The sequence below is a fragment of the Lissotriton vulgaris genome, chromosome 10, assembly GCF_964263255.1.
Source record: "Lissotriton vulgaris chromosome 10, aLisVul1.2, whole genome shotgun sequence".
Classification (NCBI taxonomy): domain Eukaryota; kingdom Metazoa; phylum Chordata; class Amphibia; order Caudata; family Salamandridae; genus Lissotriton; species Lissotriton vulgaris.
In genome coordinates this window covers 17,531,956-17,556,975 of record NC_141698.1, presented here as the reverse complement: position 1 = coordinate 17,556,975, position 25,020 = coordinate 17,531,956, and the positions used below count along the sequence as shown (strand labels likewise).

Here is a 25,020-nt window from a genome sequence, read left to right as displayed (position 1 = left end):
TATGGCCACCACGTCCGTGTAGCACCGCCCCTTTTCTGGGCTGCATTAGACCTGGCGAGAGTGCCTCCAGGGACCCGCCCCCTCTCTTCTGACTGGGCAGCCTTCTTTTCAATCACTCTGCCGGTACTTCCGGTTTCCTGCTGCCTCTGAAAGCAAGTGTGCGGCTTGTCGGACGGTTCCCGGTGTGGACTCCAGCAGATCCCGACCGGCGCCGGAAGGAAGGGCCCCTCGTCAGCCGCCGCCATGAACATACGGAACGCGAGGGTGAGAGGAAAGACCGGGGGAGGGCGGGGCGGTGCAGTGCAGCCTCAACCCCCAGAGGGGGCGAGCCTCGCGCCTGCACGCGCACAGTGACGTCAGGCAGCGCCGGGGATGACGTGAAGCACTTTGTGAGCTAGATGGCTCTTCTTCCTGGAGCATTATGGGCCTGGGTGGACTGTCTAGGCCAAAAACATTATTGCTGAATTGCATCTTTTAGCAGAAGCTTGGAAGGTGGAGGCCCCTGTACTCCAAGCATTCTGGGACATGGTGGCCCACTACCTCCCGGTGCATTCTGGGAGGGTGTCTGTCACCAGAAGCAGTCTGACAAGGGGAGGCATCTGTGCTCCTCCAAGCTTTCTGGGGCATGGTGGGCCCCCGGTGCATTCTGGGAGGGTGTCTGTCACAGGTATCAGCCTGGAAGGGGAGGCCTCTGTGCCCCTCCAAGCATTCTAGGACATGGTGGCACAACGTACCGGTGCATTCTGGGAGTGTCTGTCACAAGTATCACAATATACAGGGGGGGGGGGGGGTTGACAGGGAGCTCTTAGGAAGGAAAAAGATCCAGTACCAATGCTCCCAAGGTCTAACGTGGTACTCACTAGGTGGTATCTGTTCCTACAGAGAAAAGGACAGACAACCTACTCTGGTTAAGGGGATAGTTATCAGCCTGGCAGGTGGAGGCCTTTGAGTCCCTCTGAGCATTCTGGGACATGGTGGCCCACGGCGCATTCTGGGAGGGTGTCTGTCACCGGTATCAGCCTGGCAGGTGGTGGCATGGCTTACCTGCAAGGCATTATATCAGTGGCGGGTCTTCGTGGGCTTCTGTTTTCCTGCTAGTTGGTCTTTAATGCTCACAGTGCATTTTGTCTTGTGGTGGTATACAGATCTTTCTGTGAGGGGGAGGCCATTAATAATTCCCTACTGCAGTGTGATGTTTGGCTGCCTCTAACCCGGAGTTTGAGGGATGTTAATTTTAAGAGACCCAGAACGTTCTTGTGGTGGTTGTGAGAATCTGTCACCGAAAGTCCTCTAAAAGGTGGTCAGCCTGATCCCTCTCCAAAGCATTATCGGAAGTGGCTGGTGTGTATCTGCCTCTCCAGTGTCATGAGCGCCAAGAACGCCTTAGGCTTCCCCTACATAATTGTAAAACAACGTTCGGCTTTATCGCCCCCTAAAATTATTCTGTGCATGATTGACCTTTTCCCTCGATATCCAAGCATTCACATGGGTGCTAGGCCTGTCCGTCCGTTGAGATGCCTGTCTTTAGAACTGTGGAGAAGTGTGGCTCAATGATTCGAGCGGCAGACCCTGATGCAGAGGTCTAGCCCGGGACCAGGGTTCAATTCCCCGCCTCGGCGGGTCTTGAGCTAAAAAATTCCACGGACCTGATAATTCTCGCCTCGGTGCCTATTCCAATCATGGAGTCCCACTCTGTGGATTATTTATTTATTTATTTTATTTTGAAACTGGGCAATAGCTTGCTTAATCTCCACAACGGCCCCCACAACGCTAAGGATGCCTGGCCTCCACCTTGGGGGTGCCCGGGAGTGGACGCCTTGCAGGGAAAGCCAGGATGGGTTCCACAGCGGTATTCGTACAAGCGATTTGAGACCCTTGCGGTGAGTAGTGCACTATACAAGAATCAATTTACATTTAGAACTCTAATTTCTAGCCTTCAGATCCTTTCCTGCAGTTTGGAAAGCCTGCACATCAAACACATTAGTATGTAAGTTTTTATTCATGTTGTCCTCGATGAATTTTGTGTATGGTGATATTCTACATTGATATTAATAGGGCAACACTTGCAAATACTGATATTTACATACTGTTTATACATGTAACTGATATGCGACAGTCAACATGGATCATCCCACAACCCCACCCTTTTAAACATACATGACACCGCTCGCCAACATCATCCGATAACAAGACATCGCTGTCATCTATGACGTTGACACCCAACGCATTCGCCTCCTAACGGACAAGACAACCACCACCAGGACCAAGTTGTCCAACTGTATTACCATGGTAGCAGACTGGGTGCGAACCAACTGAAGCTCCACTCCGAAAAGACAGCAGGACTGGTCTTCGGCAACAAGACCTCCCTGTGGGACTCCACCTGGTGGCTGTCGCAGCTAAGACCAACACCCATAGACAACAGGCTCAAGTCAACGCAGTGTGCACCTCCTGATTCCACATCTACGCATGCTGCAAAAGATTTTCAAATGATTGCCTCAGAACACTAAACAGACAGTTAACCACACATCACCAGCAGGCTGTATTATGGCAACGCTCGCTAGACTGGAATCTCCAAACTACTCCTACACAGACCATCCAGAACACTTCTGCAAAATTTATACTCCACCTCCCACGCTGCACCCACCTCGCACCATACCCCTGGAAGCTCCCCATTCACAAGTACAGATAATTCACATTCTTCTTTCATGCATACAAAGCCCTACACAACAAGGGACCGGAATCCCTGAACAGTTGCATAAACTTTCACCAACCCACCACACAGCTATGCTCTTGCCTCCCTCTCTCCCGCATCTGCAAAAGCAAAACTGGGGGTCACTCATTCTCCTACATCGCACCGAAGACATGCACAACCAGTTCAACCCATCCGAGCTTCCTTCTCACTTTTTGAGTTCGGTAAGAAGCTGGCGACTAGAATATTTATTAAGCTCCTTGGGGATCACACACCATGCCTAGCGCCTGGATACCCTCTCCAGTGACTAGTGCGCAATACAAATCAACATAACTTAAGTTGTATGAACAAATGCTGTTTATTGCTTTAAACCCTTTTCTGTTGGATTTGCCAGTGCTGGGAAAAGGTAGCAGAAAAAGGATTGCTTTCTTTATTATAGAGTGCATGTAGTGAGTGAGGGGGCATTGACAATGGTGAGTAGTGCTGAGAGATTCCCTAGGGAGGGTTTTGATCTGAGGAATGACATGTTAGGTGTAAAACAGCATCTCACTAAAAAGTGGCTTTGAGAGAGTTGAATTATGGGACGAGGGTACGACATCGGCGTCCTAAGAAGTGACTTTGAGGAAGCCGAGTATGTCTGTGAGATCTGCATGGGTGTTATGAAGAATGACCACTGTGGGATTCTGCATGTACATAAGAGATAAAGCAGGCTTGGTGGTTTTGGATTTTCTGTAATTCCCACTGAAGATGTTGACGGCATTGCACCTTTCTATGGAGTACGGTTTTAAGGAACAGGGGTAATAATTCTGGGGTTACGTTGACTAGTAGTGGCAGTATTGAGTGCTTACCTTATGAGGAGAATACCCCTATGCCCACAACTATGACATATATTTAAGTATGGTAGAGCATGCAATTCTCAACAATAATGTGGTTTGATATACATTGAATACATATTTATAATTATGCTTGTTTTTCTCTTGTCTCTCCTTTTCGCTTGTATGTAATATTCATCTATATTTATAGTATCTCGATGCTTGAGGCTTTGGCTTGCACTTGTGTATTTTAATTGGGGGGTCAATGTTCAGGTAGTTTTTCTAAAAAGTGTTGTTGTTTAGAAGATTGTTAGTGTCACAGGGTCCAAGAATAGTTCAGTCGTTAGGTTGTCTATGGACAAGTCGTTGATGGATTGGAATTTTTTTGGTATTTAACCTAGTTTGTTGATGGGATGCCTTGCGGGGAGATACGGATGGCCAACCAGTCGTTTGAGTCCTGGGGCACGGGTGGTTTGGATTGAATTGTTTGTGATGTTGAGTATGTTGTCTTAAGAGTGTGTTGGTTGTGTGACATGTTCTACCACATTGAGTGTGTCCATGAGGTTTAAGAGGTGTCTTTTTTTTAATGCCTGTGTAATCTGGAAGGTTAAAGTTACACAAGACCTGGTGAACGCTTGGGTGATGAGGTGGTGATATCTGATTAATCACGCATGAATCCTAGTTCTGCCTGGAAAGTCTATAAATAATATGGAAGATGGAGAATTGCTAAGAATGGGGAAATGGCATGTCAGCAGCTCCACGGAGTTGAGTGTTACTTGCTTAGGGTGCATAACCAAGTGGACTTATGGATAACCGCAAGGCCTTCTCCTTTATGTGCACAAAGGTTGCAGTACCCTATGAGAATAAGGATGTGCTGTGGTGGTAAATCATCTTTCTATGATGAAGAGGGCATCAAGCTTGTAATAGGTGATGAAGTCAGTGACGTCTGATGCTGGAGTACTGCAACGTGAGCGTTAATTAGTATTAGTTTAGATGTGTGTCCTATAGTTTGAGGGTGTGCATTTGTGGAATGTGTATGAGGTTTGGTCTATGTGTTTTGTGAATTCTTTGTGAGGGTTTGTCATCAACATCTGGGTGTATTTGTGGGGCTTTGACTGTACTAGGTGCTGAACATGATTTTAGCTCCACTTGTGAGTTTCAGTGGAGCAGTGCTTCTGTCCCAAGGCCTAAACAGGCAAAAACCATGTCTTTGCCCACCCTATTTTGGGGATGCCCTGAAGAGTGGGATGAAGTAGGGAGAATGCTTCATTCAAACTGAATAAATTCTCCTTGGAGATCGGGGAACACCATAGATCAGAATCCTCCAACCAGTGAAGGGTTTACAGGCAATCCCAGCCATCTTTCTACCTGCACAAGCTACAACCAGAGGAAGCAATGGGAGGGTTCTTAAGGAATGTTGACTTCTGTGCCCTTCTAATGGTGATGTAGGTGGAGAAAGGCATCTTTGCGTAAATGACGAGCAATTCTATATTCTTTGAGTTTAAAGGTTCACTCACAGGGTCATGTCATTTAAATGTTAATTGCATTGTTGATGGGTATTTCTCCGGAAGCGACTTCTCACCAGAGCAATGGTTTCCTGCTTTTCAGAAAATGTTCCCAATGGTCTTCTACGTCAGCCCTTCTGCAGGTGGGAATGCATTTAATAGTCCTTATTGTAAGGAGCTCTTCAGGCCATTTGACAGCAGCCTCACATCCAAGGAAAAATGTTCACAGCATATACATAACTTAGTCCAGTAGATGTCTAACTCCAGCCATTTCCCCTGCTTTGTCTTGTCTATACCTAATATTCATAAACACTGAATTCCCTAATCTGGAGGCGTGCAAGGAGTGCACAGAAAATGTGAGGTAAAGTTAATTCATATTACCAACTGTAATGGGAAAGGCAGTGTGAGTAACAGATCTTGCCTAAGAAGTAGAGACCTGAAAGGAAGAATGACAACTCCACTCAAATCAAGCGTTTGCAATGAAATAGGTCTCATGTTTGGGAACTTATAAGGATTTAGTAATGCAGCATATTGTGCGGCCCAGAGCTTTCAGTGTGCTGACTCGTTGATAACCAAGATTCCTTCACGATCACCTAATGCAACCTGGGTGGAGTCCCCCACTAAAAATTCATATAAACAGGTAGTGTATCCTGATAAATATATCGCCCACAGATGTTTTTATTTATAATTATTTATTATCAAAAATATACTTTTTTTCCTTTTTTGTATATAATACATAGATAGATTTCGACACAAATTCTAAAAAACACACTTATACATATAATAATCAATATACTCCACCTATGTTGCTTTATGTTGTACTTTCCCCTGAATTTTCCCCCAGAACCTGCTTTGTTCTCAGGGACCCTCTTCTGTTGATTGCAATATTCCTTCATGCCCACTTCTGTCACACCATGTTTAAATCTCATTTACAAACCTTACGCACCTTCAATACAAAACTTACTACAATCATCATGATTTTCAGTCACACATTCCAGAGGGTGTCTTCCAAACACTGAAAACCACAGCAACTGAGAAACTGTTAGGAGCATAAGTGTTAAATCTAGGTTACAATATATTTAAAAACAGCACCACAGGGCAAGTAGGCTGCAAGAAGCAATGGTGAAAATGAAAGTGGTGTCCTGTGATTTGGGCAAATCACTCAAAATACAAGCAGCGATCTCTTTGGTGGGGTGGGGTAGGGTGAAGGGATATATGGCACCGGGTGAGCAGGCTGCCATGCGCAGGAGACAAGACGATGTGGTGAAAATAAAAAAAGTTGAGGGCTGGGGAGAGACTGCATGCAATATAACTTGAACAGCATTTGGGCTTATAGATGACTCCATCTGGCAACATTTAAAAAACTGCAATGAAACGGCATTTAACATGCTGTGAAGGATTTCGGGTCAGAGCTGCTTTCTCTGGAGTTCGAGGCTCTTTTTTCACTCAACATCCTCTGATTTTGGGCAAATCACAAGGAGCGATCTCTGGAAGGGTGGTGGGGAAAGGGTAAAGAGAGAGACCGCACAGTGGGAGCAGGAAGCAAAACACCATGGTGAAAATGAAAGTGGGCACGTCATTAATGTTCATATTCCAATCAATGTGTAAGCTTTAAATAAGATCTAAAACTGAAAAGTGTCAATAAAGTGAAGTACTACCAGTATTTACCATTAGGCCGTGACAGTTGATGCATACATACATGCACGGGCAGTTAAAGCATTGAATCATGAATAGTGACTTAGTATTATACAGATTTAAGGACAACATTTTAATTAGTCATTGAGCTAGTAATTATGTAAAGTGATAGACGTCAAGTAAAAAGAGACGAGACCAGAGTGAGAAAACAAAGAAAAAGAGGAAGGGCAGGGAACGGCTACAAAAAGAAATACACTGCTATGCAGTCATATCGTGACTGTAACTCATGGGAACAGTTATGATCATGGTAACTAACATACATGTCAATAGACCCAATACAGACGGGAGACTGGATTATTAAAGCCGAAAATGACTTAATTGCCTCACGCCTAAAATTGCCTCGGCGTTGACAGAAGTCAATGGGGAAAATACATTCTCCCTATTTTTTTTAAGATCTCTCACTTACCTCTCCTAAAATGTTGGCTTGTATGTGGTAAGCACATATATCTTCATATCCAAGTTTGTTATAGGAATTCTGAACCAGTGTGTTTCACCTAACTTTGGTCTTTGGAGATAGACAATTGTTTGCGCATTGAATCCTGCTTCATTGAAAAGCAAGGTGATGCGGGTTGAGGTCCCTCACACTCGCAGCTCTCCGGCATGGAAACAGCATGTCAGTTACAACAGGTTAAGGAGGAACTTGTACCACCAGGTTTTGATAATCCTAATCCAGCCTTTTCGATATGCGCTGCAACGTGTTGTGCTTCACAGTGCCCTGGGCTTAAGGTCCGTGTTGAGGCACCACTTTACCTTCCCAGCCCAGACAGGGTAGCGTACCGCAGCTGTTGTATGATGCTTGAAGCATGGGTCCCTACTGAGCAGCACCACAAGAGTCTGTCTTCCAAGAACACCAGACCCTTTGGAGTTACCTCTTGTTTGTGTGGAAATCTAGTACTGCGGGAGCTCCAGAGAAGGATACCTGGGCATTCAGAGCCCATCAGGATAGAAGGAAAGCTTTGGAAATGCCCATCCAAGCAAATAGAGAAATCTCCAATTCAGACTGCTCTTGCCATCTCTAGTGATTTTTATCATCACAGATACTTTACTTTCTATTAACACCTACATAAACTAGACCGATAAAACATTTAAGCTTGGAACTACAAGGTTGTTTTAGCAAAAGACAGAAAGGGCAACTTTTGTAATGCGGGCCAGTTTTTGAATACCATTATTCTCATTCAGGCTTGGCCAGTATCTGTGTGTTACATCGCATGGCGCAAGACCTTTTAACTTGACTTGAATTTTTTTTATTTAAATAGCATTTTAGAGAACTAAAATGGCTCCCAATTGAAATGCGTGCGAACTTCAGAACTTCTTGTCTCACGCACAAAGCTCTACACAGCGGAAAACCCGCCTACCTCGCCGCGAAACTCAAAAAAGCAGGCCAGACAAGAAGCCTCAGAAGTAGCAACACTAATCCTCATCCCCCCGAGAACTCGCAAACAAAAAAACGCATCTGGATCCTTCTTGGGAAATGCGCCCAAAATCTGGAACTCCATCCCAGTCCATATCAGGACCACCCCCTCCTTTGTAAACTTCAAAAGACAACCCTTACACCTCTTCCTCAACCAATCCCTTCCAAATGGATAGCCGCTCCCCAAATACAAACTCATTCACACTGCAGCTCTCAGCCACCTGAGCATTAAGACTTCTTCACCACCCAAACGGTACATGGGCCTCCTCTCCTGAAAAAGGTCCTCTCTCAAATCAATCTGTGTTCCTCTCTTATATAATGCGTTTTCATCCCAATAATGTGATACTATACTCTCAGACTTTTAATTCGCCTTGACTCAATATGTATTATATTGTTTGTGTGTTATATCTCAATATGTATGACATTCTTTGACTGATTTCACCATTACTATACCTTCTGGTTTTGCTAGCGCTATATAAAACTCCTAAATATAAATATATAATAAATATATTTGGCTTATTTTTTTTAAAGGGCTCAAAGCGTAATTGTGCTGACTTCTATCCTAGAGCAATATCTAGTTACAGTAACATCACTGTTAAAGAATGCACGGTATGATCAGGATAATCCAACCCTTTCCCCCCTGAGGTAAAAAGTTGATTTGCAGCTCGTTATATTTCAAGTATCCTAATAATTCGACAGATGGCTGCTCACGTGGTCCAAGTTGCAACACTTCATTTTCTCAAAACATTTCTTTATATGGTGCTTAATACCAACACATTAATCGGCGTGAAACCAAGCAATGTATGGAACAGACGCACATTGATTTTTGTACTGACGGCCCATTTCAGGTCACCAGTACTTTGTTTTAATCATGTTCTCGTCTCAGAGTGCAGATTTCTGGATTGAATAACCACACTTCTGTGTGTTATGTTGTGCATAGACGCACCCAAAGCATTTAAGTTGTTCATGAAACTGCTGGGCCTCTCCTGATAGAATTCAATTTTTTTCCCTTATGGCTGGTGTTTCCTCTTCAGCAGCAGTTAGGCCAAACAAGTGAAGACCCGAGATGTCAGAAAGGATGCACCCTGGACTCTGGCTTTTTCCAGTAGTAAGAGGCTGCTGCAGAGTCCCTCTGCTTCAGCTGCCCAGACTCCTCTCATAATGCCCGGCATCTGTCTGAAAAGGGGGACTTGCGTCCATCTTGTAGCAGGAGTGACCCAGGCTTGGGGAATTAACCTGAGCGAGTGTTTACAGCTCCCCCCCCCTTTTATTGACAGGAGTGTAGCTGGGAAACAGTATGTTCTGACCAGATTATTGGAACCTGTTTCTGCTATTTTGTGGGTGGGTGGAGGGGGGTTGTGCAGAGGTTTGCTCCTTTGTGCAATTAACAAATGCAATTAACAAATGCAAACGTTTCCCTTTTTTGTTCCTCTCTCCTCAATGCAGCCGGAAGACCTTATGAACATGCAGCACTGCAACCTGCTCTGTCTTCCTGAAAACTACCAGATGAAGTACTACTTCTACCATGGGTTGTCCTGGCCACAGGTTTGTGGGGGCTGCTCTTTGTTCACGGGGGGCACTGCTGAGTTTCCTGCCTTAGGAGCATCACGTCTTATAGATGCTTTCTCTTCCCTTTCAGCTTTCTTACATCGCTGAAGATGAGAATGGAAAGATCGTTGGCTACGTCCTGGCGAAAATGTAAGACATGAGATAAAAGATGTGAAGGTTCCTGTTTCCTTGTGTTTGTACCCTGCATTGCCATTCTGTTACGAAACCGCATTAGATGCAACGCCCCAAAGAGTTGTAACTTCTTTAAACTCCCAACTCCATATCCCCCCAGGACGCAATACCCCAGTCCCGGGTGTTCTTTTACAAATCATTGTTTTCAGTTGTGTTAGTTGAGTTGAAGTTAACCAACATCACAAGCCCCAAAATGCATTAGGTTGTAAAACACAAAAACCAGGACAGGAGCACCACCTCCTTGTGACATGGAATCACCTTAATTATAAAGGATAAAAAAGATTTTTGCACAAACTGTAAACAAAATAGCTTGTTTCGTACGAGCGTTTGTGGAACAGCAGTTGTCTTGGAATCTGTGTACAGGGCATTTTTCACTTGATTGCAGTGATCTTAAAATTACTTTTTTAACAAAAACTGATTAAGAGTTACAAAAACAGGCCAGGTAATGCCGTTGACCTTAACGTGGATGTAAATCTTACATTTTTCATGCAAATAGTAACTGTTTTGTTCAGTAGAGACAGCGGCTTGCAAGTTGTTCTTGCTGAAGGGAAAGAATTATTTTTTTCTTTCTTGCGGTCTTTGTGCTCTTAGGGAAGAGGATCCGGACGACGTTCCCCATGGACACATCACCTCATTGGTAAGTACTTTTCTGTTCTTCTTGGGTAAATGCTTTCATCCAAATCTTCCCTTATTCGGGAAGTGCTCAATAAATTCAGTAAGATAGTGCCTGCCCTGCTCTTAATGCAGCTTATCAATCACGTTTTCACAAATCTATCTGACAGAAGAACACAGCGGTCGTCCTTAAGATTCCAGGAGATGCTAGAACTTCTTAGGTGAGACCCTGATCTGTCTTTGTGGCAAAGGCATATTCTTGATGTTGCCTCCAGTCTGGTTTTCCCACATGCAACCAGTGCACCTGCGGGCAACACACCTGTGTAGGCTATAGGGGAGCGCAGACAGAATGGGCGAGAGCCTTGCGTCTTCGAAGGTCCAGACGAATGTCTCCAGGTTGTTTTAGATGCAATACTTTTGGCAATGGTCAGCCCCTTTCTGCCTTTTTCCCCTTCTACAATGTCCCTGTACGATTGTTCTCAAAAGGCTATTTGCTTTGTGGCAAATAGTTACTGTTTACATATTTAAAAAAAATATATATTTCATATTTTGAAATGGAAAGTTAGTTGTCCTGTATGGGCAAATAAAATGCAACCGCCATTTTCCCCCACGTGTTGACCTCCTTTTGACGTTTTTTATTTAAACATTTCTGAGGATTAATGCACCAAGAGAGTGCATGTGGTGTGGCTTCTGCGTGGCCAGTAGTGTCAGAAGGAACATTCACTTTCCTGACCGAGGCCGGGCTGGGTGAGAACACTGCATCCACCACAGACACGCCAAGATCCACTTTTCTTTTTTTTTTTCTTTTTTTTTTTTTAAAAAAACCTTTATTTATGAGTGCACAGTACACAGCGTCTGCCTACAACCCCGCAGGGCCGGCCGCTATGACATAAACGGATGGTTGAAAAGTAAATTTGAAGACAGTACGTTGTTAAAGCAATCTCTCGAGACTACATTGTCGGATGGAACATAGCACCATATCAAATAGGATAGGAAAGGTTTAATTTTATGATTTTGTCGAAAAGAACAACACACAAACACATGGTATCATAATGGCAAGGGTCGCAGGAGGGGGGGCAAGGGGGGAAAGAACGCTAATAAATAAAGGAGCACATATGGCGAGGGGGGGGCGAGCACGAGGGAGAAAGCAGAGGCTATACTGGAAATTGGAAAAGGAACGTCAATCATGGCAAGATCCACTTTTCATTGTGTTCGTGTGAATCCAGTTATGAAGTTTCCCAGGTCAGCCCAAAACATTGAGGATCAATACCCAATCGACTCATGCTCTATCACTAAATAAACCTGTAAGTTTACTCTGCAGGCTTAAAATAATTGAAGGGCGCGTTATGCTGCAGTCACTAAACAAGAGATGCACCCTCTCTCTCACAAGTGAACTAATGAAATGCTTCCTATTATTGTGTTCAAGAAATTGGCTTTCCAGATGGTAGTTGCAGGAGAAATGCCACTGATTCAATTGGAAACAAGTTCCCTCCCTGCCCTTCTGAGCCCTTTGAGGCAGGGGGTGCCCGTGCAAGAAGTGGCAAGCATGGCTATCTTGGTTGAATTCTTGAACATATGGTCAAGTACGAATTTCAAAGCACAAAAACTAGCTCAAGTTTTGAAGAAAACATTATTCCCATCTAGGGTTACCTGCGTTTCAGTACAGAGGAATCTTCAGGGTGTGCGGCGCTCTGGCGCTTCGGGGTGCCCAGCGCACTGGCGCTTCAGGCTTGCTGTTCCGATTGAAGCATGACCATAGATGACGTGTCTAACAGGGCACAATGAGTTTAAAACAAATGGTCTGGATTGTGGTGTTGACTGATAATTCAAGCATTCCACACACAACTATCTATTTTTTCGTTGCTGCTTTTAGTGGAAACCTCGCTCGCTTAGTTTAGGGGTACTAGCTATTTCAATTCATTGTTTTAAAATCGGGCTAGTTACGGTTGTAAAACTAAACAATGCAGTTTGTAATTTTTTGTTTTTAAATCCGGTTTTCGAAAGATTGACATCAAATAGGCTGTTTTGTGTAAGGGAAAGATTTTCTCTGAGTGTCCCTGAATATCAGTAAAGACAAACACCACAAAGAACCTATCCCTGCAGGGCCTTCCATGCGGTTCTCTTGATGAGCACCATCTGCACCCTTTGCAGTCTAGTGAGTTCATCGAGCCAGTTCAGTTTATTAATACTTTAGGTTCCTTCGCCCTTCCTGGTGTCCCCAGTAACTTCCCGGAATGAATCTGTGCATTGCTTTCTTTGGTTAAGCCTGGCTGGTGCTCAAAGGAGGTGTATAGGAGACCGGTCTGGGTCCACTATCTGACAGACTTTATACTTTTTGCTTATTAAGGGTGCCTGATAGGCTGGGTCTTTTACCCCTGCCCACCAGCAAGAGTTCAGTTGTGCTTGAGTTCTACTCCTGACTTCTAAAGACCACTGTAGGGTGTAGCCTAGATGCCCCCCCCCCCACGGAGCTAAGGATGCGATGCAGCTACTGCAGTTGGTTAAGTCTAGTTTGCCTTCTGGAAGTGAATGTGGGTCTGTTTGCAATGGGCGCTGACGGTGGGTGGTGATGGGTAGATACAGCGTTGCTGCTGCATGGAAATAATGCACTACATTTCTGCCGCAGCATCCAGCGCATGGCAGGAAACAGCAGTAGCAGACATTTTCTTTCTGACTTTCAATCTTTGATCCTCATGCCTCATTTAAGCATTTTTGTTGTTAAGCAGCAGTTGTTGCCCTCCTTTCTGTGAATTGTCTGTGTACTGATGTGTCCTGGCTGCAAGCCCCAGCCAGAGAGGAGCCATTCCTCTCAAGAATGGCTGGTGTGATTAGTGGAAGCTGTGGCTGTTCATCTCTCCTCTCCATCCTCAGGCAGTGAAGCGGTCGCACCGGCGCTTGGGACTGGCGCAAAAGCTGATGGACCAGGCATCCCGAGCCATGATTGAGAACTTCAATGCCAAATATGTGTCTTTGCACGTCCGGAAAAGGTAAGTGGAACAGGCTTTCTGTACCGGGACACAGAATGTTTCCAGCATTGCTATTGGCACTGAATTCCTTTTGCCTCAGCTACCTTCCTGTCTGCTTCCTTAATCCATTCCTAAGTAGAAGCCTTACAGTGTTTGGTCATATGCTGAATCTATGATCTGGCCACAGCTGTGAGCATTTTATTTGGGGACCATAAATTATATGTACTCATTGAACTCCACTTTTTCCCCTAAAGGGGAAAACTCTTAGCGAGATCAGTTACTGAGTGAATGTTAGGACTGAACTCTAGCTCCGAGAAGGTGTCCTGCCATAGACTACAGAATTGATGCTGGACTGGCAGGAATAGTGAATGCACAGCCGATGTACTAGAAAGGAGAAGCAGGATACGCCAACTTGCTTTTATTGACCACATGTATGCCTTTTACCTATGCATCTAATATAGGATTAAGACAAAGCAATCTTTGGTGGTCTTATTCCGTAGAAGGAAGACCATGATTATCTTCTTTTCCATTATTGTGATCATGATGGCCCTTATCAAACATTCCTGGTGTTTCTTGCAGAGCATAGTACCCATTAAATGCTACGCTTACCTAAAAACACATTCAGCTTGAGCCTAACAACTCTGAGCTGCTGTTGGCCCTCCTAAAGGCATTCTGTTGCACAGCGTCACTGTTTTCACTAGACACGTTTTTTTTTTTTACAAACCTATTTCATTATGTGGATGGTCGTAAGTTCTCTCTTGTACTGCTACTCGCCAGGATCACGGACAATTTCTGATATGCCCTTACACATTGGAATCCACTCTCCCTTTCTCTTAAGGAAATCAATTCCAGTTTGTTGTGTTCTGCTGTGTGCCTGAGTATGGGATACGTTTGGTAGCTCGGTGAACTCCTTCTGCTGTGGGGCTTTGGTCAGGTATGTTGTGATCAGTGTTTTAATAATTTGGCCTCGTAGTAGTTGTTTCTGGTATTGCTGTAGACTTAAACCTCCTGGTTGATGGTTGTGACAGTGTTGTCTTTTCATAACTAGTCTCATGGTGACAAATTATTAGGATGGTGCCAAGAGGACTGGCTGTGTTTTGAGTGCTTTACTGAATGAAGGCTGGTGTCTATTCTTGGTATGAATGCTCTTTGGAAATTTATCCCAGCAGTTAGTGGTGTGCATGAATAATGAGGCTCTTTGAAAGAAAATTCTCAGACGGTGCGGAACAGAAGAAAGGTTGCAAAGATCTTTCAGAGGCACTGGAGATTTTGAAAGCATATCCTTAAGATGGTCGGCTCATTTAAATGAAAATCCGAAGCAGCCTTTGGTATGAACTTCGGATTGGTTCTTAAAACAACACTATTATGTCTGAACTGCGTGAACAGTTCTTAATTTGTGAACGCTTGAATATCATAAACTCTCCTTGCTGATGTGCGTGTTGGTGAGAGTGCCATTTTCCATGTTAAGAGTTTTAGATCTGCTTTGTGAATGGGTTCAAATGGGGCTTTTGTCAGTTGCCCAAGTACTATGTTAAGGTTCCATGATGGAGGAGGTGTCTTTACAGGAGGAAACCCTCTGAAAAGGCTTTTGAGAGTCTGCTTGATCACTCTGCTAGACTAAAATATAGGGGATTTATCCGATCTTCTCAATCCTAAAATCGCTGCCAGATGTACTTTTATTGAAGTATGACCCAAGTGTACTTTTGCTAACAGAAGCTGATACGGGAGATGTTGCTTTGCTCTGGTGGTGCTGAAATGGGATGAATGTTTACCTCCTGCCACTAAAAACGGAAGCCTTTTAATTTGAGTTTGTCTGTTTTGTTGGTAGCGTCGGCTCAGGCCCTCACAAAGATTTCTCTGCAATCTTTTGGAATACTCAGTCTTACACTCAATGTATTCAGGGGCCAGGCCGACAAGTGAAGGATGTCTGGTTCAGATGAAGTAGCGTTTGTATTTTCTCCAACTGGATGTGGGTCTGTTCTCAGAGTAGCAGGAGCTCATTGAACCAGACTACCTGGGCCTCTGGTGGCAAATAGAACTATTCAACAAAGACCCCTCTACCATTTTCTCGGTAACTTTTGGGATCAATGGGATTGGGGGAAAGTGTACTCAAAGGCCCCCTATCATCTGATTGAAAACGCATCCCCCTCCCCGACCCCTGCTATGGGTGCCAGCTTGCGTACAACCTGCATTTTCGATATTTCCCTTGTCACTAACATATCTAGGTTTGGTTTTCCCCAACAATCGAAAATGCTGTCCAGAATCTGTTGGTTCAGTTCCCATTCGTGACAGCTGGTATTTGTTCTGCTCAATGTGTCTGCTAGGACACTGGTTGTTCCTGGAATGTGTTCCGCTTTGAGTGTTAGTTGATGTTGTAGAGTCCGCTTCCAAATTCCTGTGCTTGTTGCGATAAAGCTTCTGACCTCATACCCCCTTGCTTCTTTATATAATGCATGCTGGTGGTTTTGTCCGTATGACTTAGTACTGATGATCCTGTTATCCTTTGGACAGGTTTGCATTCTGTATCCACCATTGCAAAGATGTTATCATGGTCTAAGTGATCTGAATTACACCGTCGAAGGACCCTTGAACCTGCAACTTGTGTGTCTAGTTCCTCCTGCATAGGTCGCATTTGCAGGCAGAAATTTGGCATCAGTAGCATGCTATAGGATAGTGTTCTGAGGAGTGATTTGTATAGGTGAACTGATACACTTTCTTCTAAGCAATTTCCATAGTAACAGTTGAATCCGTATTTGTCTTTCCTTTGAGACGAATGCCTTGGATTGAATTATGTCTAACTGCTCACAAGAACGTTTAAGTTGTTGAAGTCTTGCAAGACGATTTTTGTTTGTGGACCGTAAGATTTTAATCCGAAAGGGAACATTTTGAATTGATAGTGAGTGCCGGCTACTCTAAATCTTAGAAACGTGCGATGATTTCAGTGAATTTGGATATGGAAGTAAGCATCCTGGCGATTTTAAAGCTGTTATGTGAACTCCGTGATTGAGCAGATGTAGGCTATCCTGCAGAGAGACCAAATAATGATCCTACCAAAGGCCATGGATTGAGAGGATTCAAGCAATTCATTTTTATCTGTCTTATGAAATATAATAAAGGCTCTTACAGGTGCATCACATGTACAAAATTCAAATAATTGTGTTTTCTGTGTTTGTTTTAGTAACCGAGCTGCGTTGCACCTGTACTCGAACACTCTAAATTTCCAGTAAGTATGTTATAGTGTCTCCTCTTTCACTGCTTGACTTAACCTATTTTCGCTAATACTGTCGTTATTTTTTCATTTTTTGATCACTTCTTTGCGGACCAGCCTATGAGAGAGCCACATTAAGACCGACATTCTTCCAGAATGTACTTTTTTTCCTAAGGGTCCACCATCCTTGGTATTGTCACATCGCGAGGGATTCCGAAACTTGATTACTCAGAAAATTCTATCAATGTAAAAACGTTAAAGCTAGAAAACAGTTTAGCTGAACTTATCCTGCTTTGACGCACAAAGGTTCCAATGCAGGGCCCTGTATTTATCCTGCTTTGACACACGAAGGCTTCAATGCAGGGTCCTGTATTTATCCTGCTTTGACACACGGAGGCCCCAATGCAGGGTACGCGCATCCCTCATTTTAATACCAGACGCATGCTCCTTGTTGCATTTCAAATGGGTGCCTGCTGCTGTTCATGTCGCAATGTCTTTTTTTTATCCTTTCTATTTAGCTTATGTTTTTGGAGTTAAGGCTCTTACTCTAAAACCTAACAGCTTGCTTATTGACCTAGCTGTGCGCATTGTAATGGACAGTTTAAAGAGACAGACTGCTGGGTTAGCCTTGATGATTGACAAATGACAGTAACGTAGCTATGTGTGACTGCACTTCGCGTATCCCAACATTTGATAGCTTATCCCCCAAATACCAATTATTTCGGTGCAAAGCAAAGGCTACAGTATTTGCTCTGTGCCAGAAAAATCTACACATCTCAATAACGGAATGTTATGCCTCAATTGGACATCTGTCATTGTCAGTGATGGTGCACAACGTGAGAAATGGACCATTGGCCTTCTTGTCTGCCTGCTCTAATGTTTAAACATGCAAAACCAATTCATAGCCACAATGAGCACATTTAGATACGTTGTAAACTTGGGGCATCCTGCAAGGGTCCAACCGAGCTGGATCCGTCCAGGACGAACATGACAGAAGAAAATAAACCTGCATGCTTTGAGTAAAAACCTCCATGCATTGAATTTGTGTGTGTGTGCACGCGCTCGCAGGCGAGAGGAGGTGTGAGTGAGTATGATGCAAGTTTTATTGAGTGAGGGTAATATGTTGAGAGGCTTGGGCTTCTTCCAGGACTACTGTCTTTTTCAACTAAAAAAGGTCTCAAACATTTTCAAATAATAACGGAGACTAGTACACAAACACCCACCACTGACCGAAAGACACGCGCACAGAGCCGACAGCAATACAATCAGATTTCTATAAGCACTGGAAAAGCCTCCGAGTAGCTTTTTCTTTTTTTTGGCTGCAAAAAAGGGCAAACCAGGGTAACCACTGCTTTTACAAATTTTAAAACCTGGGAAAACACTTAACACACCACCAGAATTCCCAACAAATAAAAACTGGAAATTGAAACCATTGTGTGGTTCCTTCCTTTTGCAGGATCAGTGAGGTGGAGCCCAAGTATTACGCGGATGGGGAGGATGCCTACGCCATGAAGCGGGATCTGACACTGATGGCTGATGAGGTAAGATGAGATGCAATCATCCTTCTGATTAGAGTGGTTAACACTACCCTGAGCGCTAGCAGTGGAGAGAAGCTCCTGGCTGCAGAGCATGAAACCCATGTACCACAGCAGCACACTGGTAACTGAAAGAGTTGGTGCTGCACTGTAGCCTAACAGCATGCAGGGGTTTCCAGCATCACAGGGGGAAGTTTGGGGTCGAAGTCCTGCACCAAAGCAAAGGAGAAGGGAATCTCTAACATTACATGTGTCATGGCCTTGCACAAACTATTCCACGCCCTGTGACTGGGAATGTTACGATAGCGTTTTATACAAAGACAAATAACTTGGAGCTTGTAATATACGTATCCTATTTCCTGGGTCTGCACTGCAGCCGATCAAGTGGATAGGTTTACAACTCCACTCTCCCTGGAGACCACCATACACACGATATTCCGAAGCACATTGTGGTATTGCCATAATATGAAGTATCTGTCCGCTGCAGCTTTTTATCGAATTCGCTCAGAGATGATACCTTTTCTGAATTTTCCTTCCCCTTCATTGAAGGGATGCTTCCCTGTGGCTATTCCAGTGAAAAGCTTTAGATTTCCTAATAAATGGGATGGATTTGCGTCTCCATATAAGTCCACAAAATCACTTTTAGGCTGTGCACTATCTTGGCATCAAAAATATTTATGCTGAAAGTCGTCTCAATTGTGCTGATGCTAAGAAAATAAAAAAAAGGATTTAAAAAAAATATATTTATGCTGAAGACCCAGTGCATTTATCACTCGCACCGCAGCTGTTTGAGATAGGATTTTAATATCTGCTGATTATTCCCAGCTGTAATCCTCAAGTGTAGAGATTCGTTTTTAACCAGAGTTCTCCCTTCCTCAGGAGTGGAATCTACCACGTTTGCACCTCTGAGGATAAAATAAAGAAAGTTAAAGAATTCCTGAGTGTAAATTGTTTTCTCCACTTCTGGAAACCTCTATCTTCAATAAAGTAAAAAAAAAAAACATAAAAATCGCCCCAATCCATAGCTCTACTTCCTTGTCGGTGGGAAGGCCTTTCTCTCCTCCTACCTCATTGATGATGGTCTCATTCACAAGCGCCTCTTCAGTACGCCCATGGAAGAGGCTTCCTAGTCATGTAGTGCCTGCATCACAACCTCTGGGACCCTTTGGGAGAGTTGCGACTTTGCTGCTATCTCTGCCTAGGATGAGGACGAGCTCGGTAAAGCAATTTACCAACATTGATGTGTAGACTGGGAGTAGTAGTGGTCAATCTCTGAACAGTGACTGCTATTAAAGCAACGACCAGAGCAGCACGACTGTGTTTTGTTTATAGAAGACCACCCCCCTTTCGACTCCCGTTCATTCTCCACCAGATGAAATTACAAAATCTTACTCCACGCCCAAAATATTCCAAGCAAAATGTTATCTTGGTTTGATGAGAAAAAAAATGAATGCTTCCTTTACGATGACCGGGCAAAAAGCTTGCAAGATGTTGAAAGCTGTCCAGTTCTTGTACCGCCTTTGGCAAGAGGGTCCATTAAAGATCTGGTTTAGGAAATACAGATACCCAGATTAATTCCCTCGCACATTACTGTTCACATGAAGCCGAAAGCCCTCTCCAGTGGCGTCAATAGAGGATGATTTGAGTTACAAGTTGACGGCAACAAGTACAAGCATTGGCCCTATCTGTCTCCACCTTCCCAACATCTTTACTGGATGTTCCTTCCAAGAGCCAGTACCTCTGCTTCTGGTAATGACACATCTGGAAAGTGTTTTGGCTCAAGGTTGCTCGTCGCAAGAAAGACCGATGTTATTTTAAGGGATTGTTTAGATCAACATTCCCCCCCCCACACACTCAGTAAGCATTGTTTAGAAGCTACTTAATTTCAGGTGGGGCTCCCTGGGGTGCCTCTGCTGGTTGCTTAGAGGACACTTACTACTAGTGCTACTTGGATTGACAGGTTCTCAGCACACTAGAAGATCCATCTTCAGTTGAACGTCTGAGGCTGTGTACTAATCGCGAGTCCTTGCTATGGCTGCCTCGGTATTTCTGTGTGCTGGAAGATTCAGTGTGTGAAGCAGACTGCGATCTCCACTTGCCCACAGACCTGACCGGAGCTCAGCAAAGTAGGTTTTTCATCCTTGGGGCCTCTCTGCTTCCTACGAGGTTGTTCATGTGATTAGAACTGAACATTGAGTGTACGCTGTAGGTAATGTAACCCTGCTTAGGTTACACAGAGCCTTGCTGAGGGTGTGCATGTACACAAGGAAGCGTTTGAATGACTGATGTCCACACATGGACAGCAACAAGTTCCATTTATGTAAACTGGACAGGAGCCGATGGTCGGTTCAGTAGAGCAGTGTAACTTTCCGTCACTAAGTACGGATCGGAATACCCAATGTGAGCTGGTGCATTACTCCCATACCTGCTGCTGGTACCTCTCTCTGGTCTCAAGCGAGCTTCTTGTTGGGCGATAAGCGCTGCTATGTAAAAATGCATGTTAGAACCTAGTGACACATGTGCATTGGCTTAGTATATAATACACGACTTTGTGCAAGGGCTTGTCCACCTAGTGGCAGAATCTTCTTCCTTGGAGGACAGAACTGGTTTCTTTGTGCTAAACACATGAGTAGCAGTAATAAAATGTGTCATTTGGAAAAAGGCACTACTGCTGGCCGTTGCATCAGCCAGACGTGTTGGTGAAAATCAAACGTTCTCTTGGAGACACTTCTTAAAACCTGCAAACATTGTAATTTTGGAAAGGCGGACCACGTTTATACCCCAAGTGCTCTCCAAAAGATTCTGCATTTGGATTTCCTTTTTTTTTTTTTGTAAACCCATCAAACTCTGTCAAAGTGCATGCTGCTCACTAGATCTAAAGAAAGCCATCAAAATCTGCCTGGAGCAGACAAGGCATTTCAGATCCGATCAACTCTCCTTCTTCATCCACCCCAGTAAAGGACGGATGATGTCCAGTCAGGGGACCGTTTGCTGTTTGTGGCCTGTATTTCATTGTCGTAGCATGGTGAAGAGCTGCTCGCGCGAAACTCTCTGCGCCTTCCATTGGAGGAATAGCAGGCTCTACAGCACACACCCCTCTGTTTCCTCTTGGATATTTCCAAAGCTGCAAAGTCGTGGACAACCTACATCTTTTACAAAACACACTGCTTATACTGACTGTCAAAACAGGGTACTGAATCCAAATGAAACTCCAAGAAGCCTATTTCACTCTCCTCCTCCTTTTTATTGTACTGCCTGCTAGCCTTCATTCAAACATACGAATGCATGAAAAACCTAGGAAATAAGTTCCTTGCCTGTAACTGTAGTTACTTAGAATGGCTTTTTTTTAGTTCACTAGTAAACTTCCCTCCACCCATTAATCAAGCCATAATTTAATTCCTTCACACATTTTGTCTGAATTTCCTGGGTATGGTGCCTTCAGAAGAAAGAAGCTTTCACCTAATGAGCTCCATTGCAGACCCAGACATTGGGGTCGATGGGCTGCGAGCACTAGGGTATTATATGTTTGCGTTTTGATACAGTTGTGTGTACAATTCTATTTGGGGTTTCCAGTCCTGACAGCTGGGAATGATGCAAGCAAGTTAATCTATGAAAGATACCAATGCTGGAAAACTGAAGTTGCAGGCAGATACTTCAATCTCGGCATTTGCCAGTTATTGAGCAGCAGGCCACACTGTATGTATGTGTATAGGTATGTATATATATCATACATAGGGAATTCCAGGGTCTGTTTTGTTCCGTAACTCGGTTGCACATGCACAAAGTTCCACTGTGAGAGTGCTGGATGATGATTAAGCGGCTGGCGGCTTTCTTTGGCCTGTGTATATTGACAATGCACTACAACCTCGCATAGACACTTTAATGTTCTTGTGACCATGGGCGCACAGTTTCAGACTTGTAAATACTGTCTTCTATCACAGCAACACAAGAAGCACACGGAGGTGAAGGAGAAAGGCAAGCAGAGCGCACTGGGCTTCATCGACAGCAAAGCAGATCACAAGTCGAACCATGTAGGCGAGTGCTGCCGGGATGAGAAATGCACCAGCGGAGGTGGAAACGCGGCGAAGGTGGAAGGGACTGAAGACAGCGGGGACAGCAAGGATGTGAGTGAAGTCAGCGAGGCCACAGAGAGCACCGATGTCAAGGACAGCTCGGAGGCATCAGACTCTGCCTCTTAAAGGGACATATAGGAATACATACTCTCTCATGGCACAGAACCCTGTCCATCGGGGTCCGCTGGGAGTCCATGGCGTACAAAAGGAAACTAAAGACATGCTTTGCATTTTGATGCCTGGTGGAGGGAGTTTGCTGTGGGGCAATTCAGGGAGAAGGAACACAACCTTTTTATTGTCGAGATGTAAATGGTGCTCATTGAGACAGCGGCTGCTCCACATCCAACCCCGCAAAGAACTCTACTTTTAAGTTGTGCAGTTTTCATACAGGTTTATGCTGGAGAAATAACAATAAAACCAGTGTGTATTTGAAAATGGTCAGTGGGCCCATTTCTCACCTCATCACGTGGACAGGGGTAGGTTGGGTTGTTTTATTTGCTGTTCTTGAATGCCATGTCTTTGCTGATCTAAACGATTCAATGTCCTCCACCTTGAGTTAAAGTAAAGCCCTTGATTCGGTTCCAGATGGAATATTGCAAGATTCACAGAATTGGCGTAAGTGTTAGACTCATAAAACCGTGTCTCATTGACCATCACCACTGTATGCTTGTCACAGGACTTCATCTTGACCAGACATCTAGTGCGAGCTCACAGCATCACTCCTGGGCAGAGCTCTACAGTTTTGATGCTGCACTGCTGAAAAGTGTGTTTGTAGAGCAAGTTAATCTATTCAACAAGGCTGGCGGGGGATGTGAAAAGCACCTATAATCAAATCTGTGTTGCTACAGGCTTGACTGAGGAGGATGCAGAACGGTATTGGCTTCAGAGCTCTTTAAAAGTGGGGCGGGGTCTGGCTTATCTTGCCAAGGAGAAAGGTCTGACACAAAAAAGAGGCCCTCTGTTGAATGGGCCTAAATATCTGCAATCAAAATCCTAAGGTAAGTCCAAACACGCACAGTCATATGGCCTAGGAGTGTGGTGTTCAATATAGGTCTGGGAGGGGTGAGTAATGCTGTTCTTTCACAATAAAATGACGAAAAGTAAATGCATTTGTGTGTGACCGATTGGGAAATCTAGCATGGATTTAAACTCTCGTGAACATCCACTGAACATTCCCGCAATGGCAACTAAGCCTCACTCGCTTCCGAAGACTGATTAGGTGTTGTCTCCTCATTTCTCTTTCACCATCAGTCATTTTTTTACAAGTTCTCTTCAAACTCCATAGATGGAGAAATCCTCACCATCACCTTTTGTAAAGGCATTGGCTACTTGCCCAATGAAGGCTACAGAAGAGGAGGGAGTCCTTGTGCTATGAGATAGAAGACAACTGCCAGTCCCTGACCACTTCAACACAGGGCTGGACATAGCTATAGTATATAGGGACTAACAATAAAAGAAGCATTGGCAAAGCCAATAGCTCTTGCCTATGCAAGAGTTAGTGGCTTTGCCAGTGTTGTAATAGCCATGTGGTTCACCAGCCCGGCTACTGTTCAGCATGGTTAAGATTTAGATGCTTGGAGTAGGGTGTCATAGACTTAATGGAGTAGAGAACAGTGTTGTTGAGTTGCGCAGAAGTTGTAGAGTGGAGTCTCGTAGAAGCCTCGAAAAATATACTCGCCCACTTGCTCTGGTGAGTCAGATTTTATCAGGACGAGATATTTTTAAGGCCATCTGGCCCTTTCTGGTGAGAGAGATCAGTCTGACAAAGGACAGGCATCTGTTCATTTCGGAAGTGAATGAAGAGTAAAAGATGAATTAAAATGTTGTTTTCATCTTGTCACATTTGCCATGGATTCAAAGACAAAGGTCTAATGTCCGCTTGCGTGTGCTGCTTTTTGTATCCCGAAAATTTGGTGTTTGCAGTCAGAAAAAGATACGGAAAGTTGGAGGATTTTATAAAGTGAACTGTCTGAGGAGTGTGAAATGAAAGCCTTAAGGATGTCTGTTTTATTCCAACAGATATTTAAATAGCTTGTAAATAAACTGTACAAATAATTAAAACAGCTGTTAGGAAAACTCATTGTTTTGGCAATTCTGAAATGTGATGGAAACCGATTTTAATGGGATAAATGAAATAAATCAAACTTTACTTTATAAGCAAATAAAGTTTGCTGAAACCCGAATTCCAAACATTGCTTGTACATTATATAGTTTTATATGTAAAACCGCATGTCTGGAAAAGTGTGTGCCAGTTCAATGAAACACGCTGTCTGTAAATGACCGTGCACTATCACATTACACTTTAGTAATAGATTAAAAGTAAGTTACGTTTTTAGGTCTCGGCCTGCGAAAGACTGCGCACGTGCGCAGTCGAGCTGGTGAGATTTAATGATGTAGAGTGAGTTTCACTAGTGAGGTTAAGCCCCGCCCCTCTTTTCCATTGGCTGGCGTCACTGTTCATGCTAAACGGTGGCCAGCCATTGGAGAAGAGGTCCTAGTGACGTTCTTCTTTCTCTTTAAGCCCCGTCCTTTTCAGACTAGGTTTCTTGACTAACTGCTGGCGTAAAAGGTTTCTTATCTTCTTTATGGGTTCAGATGGCCCCATAAAGAAGATAAGGAACCTTTTACCACAGCAGGAAGTCGGGGCACCCAGTCTGAAAGGGACGGGGCTAAAAGAGAAATTTCTTTCATGTTCGTATAATCACGGCACCCACGCTTTACTTTTAAAATGTTTCAAGTAAAGCGCGGGTGCCACGATTCTACCAAAATGAAAT

General features: G+C 44.1%; 1 protein-coding gene across 2 annotated transcripts; it reads left to right on the top strand.

The window, feature by feature from the left end:
* The first annotated feature begins 93 nt into the window (after positions 1-93).
* Positions 94-22,681, top strand: NAA10 (N-alpha-acetyltransferase 10, NatA catalytic subunit). Of its 2 annotated transcripts, none has more exons than XM_086940244.1 (8): positions 94-264; positions 9,559-9,657; positions 9,752-9,810; positions 10,444-10,489; positions 13,336-13,451; positions 16,609-16,653; positions 18,095-18,179; positions 22,115-22,681. In XM_086940244.1, exons 1-8 carry the CDS (start codon positions 244-246, stop codon positions 22,370-22,372), a joined length of 729 nt encoding a protein of 242 aa, XP_086796370.1. In that variant the 5' UTR covers positions 94-243; the 3' UTR covers positions 22,373-22,681. The 2 variants fall into 2 exon arrangements, with proteins under 2 accessions (XP_086796370.1, XP_086796369.1); XM_086940243.1 differs by having other exon boundaries at positions 122-264; positions 10,435-10,489.
* The last annotated feature ends 2,339 nt before the right edge of the window (positions 22,682-25,020 follow it).